An 8027-nucleotide genomic window follows, 5' to 3' on the forward strand; every position below is an offset into this window, starting at 1 on the left:
TTTACAGACGGGTTTAATACGTCTTATTTATACACTTTTGTAATATTTATGAAATGCATATTGGTATATTTGGTAGCACGTATTTGTTTTTCCTTTGCCTCCAACCCCGTTCTATGCGTGGAACGGATGTGGGTGGGGCTAGGTCTACATAAGGGTGCTAATTAAAAAAATCCACCAAAGCTCAGACAAAGGCCGTAAGGCCGATAAGTAAGCTTATTAAAGATCAGTGATACTATCAAGAGCAGTGTGCGGTTTCCCTTTTCCTTCATCTTGTTCAACTGTTGCCATGCACCTGCAAAAAAGTGCCTTTTGAATTCAGAATACAAGCCTGAAACAATTTATAAAGACTGTTGACATCTAGTGAAAGCCATAGGAAGTGCAATTTGAGTCCTAAGTCATGAGATACTGTATAGGAATTTTATATAAAACTACAAACATAAAAAATCCCACATCCTGGATGGATTTTTCACAGGTTTTTGCTTGCCATATCAGTTCTGTTATACTCATAGACATTATTTCAACAGTTTCGGGAAACTTTTGAGTGTTTTCTATCCAACTCTACCAATTAAATGCATATCATAGCTTCTGGGCCTGAGTAACAGGCAGTTTACTTTGGGCATGCTTTTCATCCGGAGGTGAAAATAGTGCCCCCTACCCTAGTGAGGTTAATATTACGAATATTTATTTGAATTGCGCGCCCTCCAATTAGCGGCTTGTGTCCCGCTAGTGGAACAGTTAGCCCTAAATAACTCTAGGCAAGTCATTTAATAATAAAATCTTATTTACAAAGTCGGCCTACCTCAGAACTGTGAGCCGCACAATGGGACTCCCAATCACAACCAGATGTGATATAGCCTGGAATCGAACCAGGGACTGTAGTGAGACCTCTTGCACTGTAATGCAGTGCCTTAGACTGCTGCTTCACTCGGGAGCCAAAAAAACAACTGCCAGAAGTGCAAACAACTGGCAAAGGTTGGCTACTTTGAAGAACCTCAAATATAAAATATATTGTTTAACACTCTTTTGGTTACTACATGATTCCATATGTGTTATTTCATAGTTTTGATGTCTTCAATATTATTCTAAAATGTAGGAAATAGTAAAAATAAACAAAAAGCCTTGAATATGTAGTTGTGTCCAAACTTTTGACTGGTACTGTCTGTTGAAGTGTGTCAAATATGTTTGAAAACACTATGTTAAAAGCACTGTGTGGGCTTGTCCCTAGGATTACCAAAAGACAAAGAGCTGGATCAGTGGTTCACCAATCAGGGCCTTGCAACAGTAACAAGAGGTGATGTGAATCAGTGGGTCACCAATCAGGGCCTTCTTTGCAACCATCAGGTTACTTCCCCGGGACAAACCGTGAGCTGGACAAAAACCTTGTCTATGATGAGATAAGGAGTTGGGATACTGACAGAGGCTGGGCTACGTTGCTAATATGAGCAAACAGTGGATAGATAAGTGCAGACTTCTGACATTGTGGAAATAAAAATGTATATGTGTCATGCTAAACCAGATGTTTTTTTTGTGTGACAATTTCAACACACACGTAAAATAATAGAACAATTATTATTTATTTCAAACCCATACTTGTTCTATTGTTTTATGTATGTGTTTAAATTGTCATACAAAAAAACATGTGGAGGCATGACAGATACATTTTTAATTATTTTTTGTTTGAAATATAAAGTAATTATTCTATTGTTTTATGTACGAGTTTAAATTGTCAAATTAAAAAAACCTATGGAAAAAGCATGATGATATGATGTGTTATATCCACAATGTCAGAAACCTGCACTTATCTATCCACTGCTTGCTCATATTAGCAGCATAGCCCAGCCTCTGTCACTATCCCACCTCCCTCTCTCATCCTGTACCCCGGGGAAACAATAAACACTAGAACCACATCCTACTCGTTGAGAGGGAGTGTATGGGCAGTTCCAGCGTCTTAGGGGGCACTTTCACCTCTATAAAAGAGGAACCCTTTTGTCTGCCCTCACAGACACAGCTGCCCTGCTGAAGGCTGGCATGGCACTGAGAACAGACGTGGTTCTACAGCTGCTGGTGGTGGTGATGAGGGGTATGGCTGCTCCAGCCCCAATCTGCTCTCTGCTGGGCCAACCCGCTCTGCCTCTCCTGTCTGCCGAGGGGGACATCAACATTGGGGCAGTGTTCCCTCTACATAGGAATGCCCTCTTCAAGGTCCATTCGTTCACCTCCAGACCAGAGAAAACACCCTGTATCAGGTAGGTGTTGAAAAAAACTGTCTTTGGGAACTTTTAGCTGTTTTGGAATATTTCTCATCAAGATAGATTTTTTTTGTCTCTCACTGAAATTAGGCACGATGCTTAATAACAGTATTGTAGATGATCTGTGCATTTATTTTTGGACAAAACAAGTATACAAACTGTTTCTGTTATACTAAACACTACTCAACTCGTCTCGACTGAGTATATCAGTTTTGCTGGCGTATGTGATTGTGGCATATGCGATTCCTGGCTTCAACTAACTTATTTTTTGGTTTGTTACCGCTGTCCAGTTTCAGCCAACGTGAGTTCCAGTTTGCACAAACCTTGATCTTTGCCCTGGAGGAGATCAACAACAGCAGTGATCTGCTCCCAGGACTGTCTCTGGGTTACCAGGTCTATGACTCCTGTAGCTATGCCCCCCTGGCCATCCACTCAGCCCTGGCCCTGATGAACAGCCCTGGGCCTGAGGACAGCCTGGGAGACCCCTCCTCCTGCTCCAGATCTCCCGCCGTGTTGGGTATTGTAGGGGAGTCAAGCTCCACATCCACCATCGGAATATCATCCCTGGTCGGACCATTCAGCATCCCTGTGGTGAGACACCTTCTGGTTTGGGCTCTTTAGAGGTAGTATAATCAATGTCAGCTATGTATGAAAGATCAATTCAAATCTTCCCGTTTCTTCCACACAGATCAGCCACTTTGCCACCTGTGCTTGTCTGAGTAACAAAAAAAAGTTCCCCTCCTTCTTCAGAACCATCCCCAGTGACTTCTACCAGAGCAGAGCCCTGGCAAAGCTGGTCAAACACTTTGGATGGAACTGGGTGGGAGTGGTGAACAGCAACAATGACTATGGAAACAACGGCATGGCCACATTCATGGAGGCAGCGTGGCATGAAGGGGTCTGTGTAGAGTACCAAGAGTCCATACACCGCACAGACCCCCGAGAGAAGCTCCTGGAAACCGTCAGGGTGATCAGGAAGGCCACAGCCAGGGTGGTGGTACTGTTCATGGGCTTGGGGGACATCGTCCCCCTGATGAATGAGATGGCCCTGGAGGGAGACCCAGGGCTGCAGTGGGTGGGCAGCGAGGCCTGGATCACAGCCAGACTGCTGGCGGAGAACAAGGCCTACGGCTTCCTGAGGGGGGCGGTGGGCTTTGCCATCAGGAATGCCAGGCTGGATGGTCTGGAGGGGTTCCTAGACAAGGTGCACCCCTCCCAGGCGCCAGACAACCTCCTGCTCAGGGAATTCTGGGAGACTGTGTTCCAGTGCTCCTTCGAGGGGGGCAGCAGCACGCTGTGCACAGGAACAGAGAGTTTAGCAAAGCTGAACAACCAATACACTGACGTGTCAGAGCTGAGAATACCCAATAAAGTGTACACAGCTGTATATGCCATTGCACACGCTCTACACAACCTACTGACTGACTTAAAGAATGACACAGACAGCGGCAACAGACCAGTCTACACACCACAACAGGTGAGCAAGCTCCAGAATCAACAAAACATAAATAACATATTAAATGAATCATCTCTCTCTCTCTCTTTCTCTCTCGCTCTCTTGCTCTCTCGCTCTCTCTCTCTCTCGCTCTCTCGCTCTCTCGCTCTCTCTCTGTCTCTCTCCATGTTGTTGAGCAGGTGCTACAGTACCTGAAGGAGGTGAGGTTTAGAGTAAAGACAGGAGAGGAGATCTGGTTCGATGCTAATGGAGATGTGGTGGCGTGCTACGAGCTAGTGAACTGGCAGCAGGAGGAGAATGGGACCCTGCAGTTCCATGCTGTGGGGCTGTATGATTCTTCGATGCCCCCTGAACAGCGCATTACCTTCAACAAGGGAAAACTGGTCTGGGCAGGGGGCCAGGCAGAGGTAGGACTAAATACATGTTGACTATGTTGCAAAAGCATAACACATGCAAACCTCAAACCACTACAAATGTAAAACATGCATTCTATAATGTTTACATAATCCACAGTCTATCATTTCTGCACGTTTATTCATATAAAATGCACCAATATTCAGACGTGTTGTATTTCTCTACAGGCACCTGCAGCAGTGTGCAGTGAGAGCTGTCCCACAGGCACTCGTAAGGCTGTACAGAAAGGAAAGCCTGTATGCTGTTATGACTGTGTACCATGTGCGGAGGGAGAGATCAGTAATATCACAGGTAATATATAATGCATTTAGGGCTACCTGCAATACTTTCAAGCTCTGTCACTGCCCAACAAGACTAATAGATGTGGAAAAACACATGACACAGTGATTCATGGAATGAATGACGTTCTAATCTCCTTACAGATTCTAACGGCTGCTATCGATGTGACTTGGAGTATTGGTCAAATGAAAAAAGGGACCGCTGTGTGTTGAAACCAGTTGAATTCCTCTCCTATGAAGAAATGATGGGCATAGTTCTGGTGTTTTTCTCCTTACTGGGGTCTGGTGTTACTACTCTGGTAGCTGTTGTGTTTTCAGTTCATAAGGACACCCCCATCGTCAGGGCCAACAACTCTGAGCTGAGCTTCCTGCTGCTTTTCTCCTTGACTCTGTGTTTTCTGTGTTCTCTTACTTTCATTGGCCGGCCCTCTGAGTGGTCCTGTACGCTGCGCCACACAGCGTTTGGCATCACCTTCGTCCTCTGCATCTCTTGTGTTCTGGGGAAAACAATAGTGGTGTTGATGGCCTTCAGGGCTACACTTCCAGCCAGTAATGTCATGAAATGGTTTGGTCCTCCACAGCAGAGACTCAGTGTTCTGGCTTTCACTCTCATACAGGTTCTGATCTGTGTTCTTTGGTTAACAGTCTCCCCTCCTTTCCCCTACAAGAACATGAAGACCTATAAGGAAAAGATCATTCTAGAGTGTGATGTGGGTTCAGCTATTGGTTTCTGGGCTGTGTTGGGGTATATAGGACTCCTGGCTCTCTTGTGCTTTGTGCTGGCTTTTCTGGCTCGAAAGCTGCCTGATAACTTCAATGAGGCCAAATTCATCACCTTCAGCATGCTCATATTCTGTGCGGTCTGGATCACCTTTATCCCAGCTTATGTCAGCTCTCCTGGGAAGTTCACTGTAGCTGTGGAGATCTTTGCTATTCTGGCCTCCAGTTTTGGTTTACTTTTCTGCATATTTGCTCCTAAATGTTTCATTATATTGCTGAGGCCAGAGCAAAACACCAAGAAACATATGATAGGGAAGACATCCAATGACAAACGATATTAAAGAAACATATTTTAGGAAAGGCGTCAACCAAAGCCCTTTAGGATGGATACTGACCATTGACCTATTCAAAGTCTTTCTATAATAAACACAGACACATCATTTCAAAGTCAGTCATGGGTTAACCACATCCCCAGGGTCAAATGATACCAAAAAATAGAGCCTGTAAACACTGTGCAAAGAAGTGGGACTTGAAAGGGGAAGCGTTCAAATCAAGACAGGAGAGAGAGATCCTGCTACAGTTTGACTTTGAAAACTGCAGAAAATCTCACAATGATCATATTACTTTTAGGACGCCCCAACTGATTCAGAGTTTTGGCATATACATTTTTTTATTATTTGCACCTTTCTTTTATCAGGTAAGGTAGTTCAGATCAAGTTCTCATTTACAACGGCGACCTGGCCAGGATTAAGCAAAGCAGCGCGACACAATCAACAACACAGTTACACATGGAATAAACAAACATGGAGTCAATAATACAATACAGTGTGTGCAAATGAGGTAGGATAAGGGAGGTAGGGCAATAAATAGGCCATAGTGGCGGAATAATTACAATATAGCAATTAAACACTGGAGTGATAGATGTGCAGATGATGAATGTGGAAGTAGAGATACTGGGGTGCAAAAGAGCAAAATATGAAGGTTACATGTGAGAACTAGGTGCATACTTTCTGATTTCCTGAACTCACTTACTTGTTTAGCCGAATTCGTTTGTAGAGGGAAGGTTCTAAGGGTTTTGTTGGACGGTGAAGGACTGAGATATCAGCCAATGTAAATCCGCTCCTGCCATGGACTCCATTCCTGTCTCTTCATGAGACATTGTGAGAGACGGTTCGAAAGAGAAAGAGCCTCCTGGTGAACAAGATCTTTAATGGGTACCTAGATGTTCAATAAGTCCAATAAGTCCTGAACAAACATCCAACAGCACATTATGCCAAGCAGCCATATCTACATGGGTGTGGTCGCACATTATGAAAGTCATGACAATAATGAAGCAGAAAGAAAATCTCATTTTTTGACATAGCCGATGTTTCTCACTGCTCTACCCCAGCGGCCACTGACAGCCTGGTGTGCTTCCACAGGCCCCCTCAGTGACCCCCTCAGTGACTGCTGCTGTCCAGTCCAGGTCCAGATCAGGAGCCCACACACAAGCCCCTTACTGAGCCTCTGTCTCACAGGCCTGCTCTGGACAAGCATGGTCTACTATCTCATAAAAAACAACATTGACTTCTTAAACCTCTCCTCATAGGCCTGTGGGCCACAACCCATTGTGTGTCAATACATCAATGGGCATGTGGTATTCATACCACCATCAACACAAAGCAAGGTCTCAGTGAAATGTGTTATAATTCATATATGTCTGTACTGCATGTATGGTGTAATGTATTGGCTTCCCTTCATGTAATATTACAGTGGTTGTCATAAGCAATTCAGCTGTCTAATATATCTTGATCTCCAGTCTTACTTGAATTATCACAATGCTAGAGACAGACACAAATAAATAAAAAAACTAGAATGGTAATTTTCTATGAATTGTGTGACTTGCTTCAGCTGGCCAAATGTATTTGTATGTAGTAGTAGAAACAATAGTAATAGTAAATCAAATCAAATCAAATGTTATTAGTCACATGAATACAACTGGTCTGGACCTTACAGTGAAATGTTTACTTATGAGCCCATAACCAACAATGCAGTTTAAAGAAATACAGCTAAGAATAAGAAATAACAGTAACAAGTAATTAAAGAGCAGCAGTAAAATAACAATAGCGAGACTATATACAGGGGGGTACAGGTACAGAGTCAATGTGTGGGGACACCCGTTAGTTGAGCTAATATGTACATGCAGGTAGAGTTATTAAAGTGACTATGCAGAGATGATGACAACATCGGTGTAAAATAGGGTTATCTTATGGAGACCAAAGAACACTTTTGGAACTCTATTTTTTCCTGGGAGTGGTAGTAGTAGTAGAGGTAGTAGTAGTAGTAGTAGTAGTAGTAGTAGTAGTAGTAGTGGTAGTAGTAGTGGTAGCAGTACTAGTGGTAGTAGGCCTAGTGGTAGTATGCTTAGCGGTAGTAGTTGTGGAAGTAGGCCTAGTTGTAGTAGACCTAGCGGTAGTAGTAGTTGTGGTTGTGGTAGTAGGCCTAGTGGTAGTAGTGGTGGTAATAGTAGTGGTAGTGGTAGAAGTAGTAGTGGTAGTAGTAGTAGTAGCGGAAGTGGTAATAGTGGTAGTAGAAGTAGTGGTAGTAGAGGTAGTAGTCCTAGCGGTAGTGGTAGTAGTTGTGGTAGTAGGCATAGTGCTAGTAGTAGTAGTAGTGGTAGTGGTAGTAGACAGTGTGGTAGTAGTGGTAGTAGCCCTAGTAGTATTAGTAGTAGTAGTGGTAGTAGTAATAGTAGAGGTAGTGGTAGTAGTTGTAGTGGTAGTAGTAGAACTAGTGGTAGTAGGCCTAATGGTGGTAGTGTTTATAGTGGTGGTAGTAGGCCTAGTGGTAGTAGCAGTAGTGGTAGTAGTAATTGTGGTAGTAGGCCTAGTGGTAGTAGTAGTAGTGGTAGTAGTAGTAGTAGTAGTAGCG

At 43.7% G+C, this 8027-nt stretch overlaps 1 protein-coding gene across 1 annotated transcript; it reads left to right on the forward strand.

The window, feature by feature from the left end:
* Positions 1–2064: 2064 nt before the first annotated feature.
* Positions 2065–5458, forward strand: LOC120018714 (extracellular calcium-sensing receptor-like). The gene is made up of 6 exons (XM_038961915.1): positions 2065–2246; positions 2540–2840; positions 2938–3726; positions 3885–4112; positions 4287–4410; positions 4542–5458. The coding sequence occupies exons 1-6, from the start codon at positions 2074–2076 to the stop codon at positions 5456–5458; spliced, it is 2532 nt and encodes an 843-aa protein (XP_038817843.1). The 5' UTR covers positions 2065–2073.
* Positions 5459–8027: the final 2569 nt, after the last annotated feature.

Source organism: Salvelinus namaycush, chromosome 23, assembly GCF_016432855.1.
Source record: "Salvelinus namaycush isolate Seneca chromosome 23, SaNama_1.0, whole genome shotgun sequence".
NCBI lineage: Eukaryota > Metazoa > Chordata > Actinopteri > Salmoniformes > Salmonidae > Salvelinus > Salvelinus namaycush.

Bases quoted from the DNA above. Each gene is read 5' to 3' on its own strand.
- LOC120018714 (XM_038961915.1), top strand. From the start codon at position 2,074: ATGAGGGGTATGGCTGCTCCAGCCCCAATCTGCTCTCTGCTGGGCCAA. The intron at 2,247-2,539 runs GTAGGTGTTGAA...ACCGCTGTCCAG, and splicing joins GAGAAAACACCCTGTATCAG to TTTCAGCCAACGTGAGTTCC. The intron at 2,841-2,937 runs GTGAGACACCTT...TCTTCCACACAG, and splicing joins GACCATTCAGCATCCCTGTG to ATCAGCCACTTTGCCACCTG.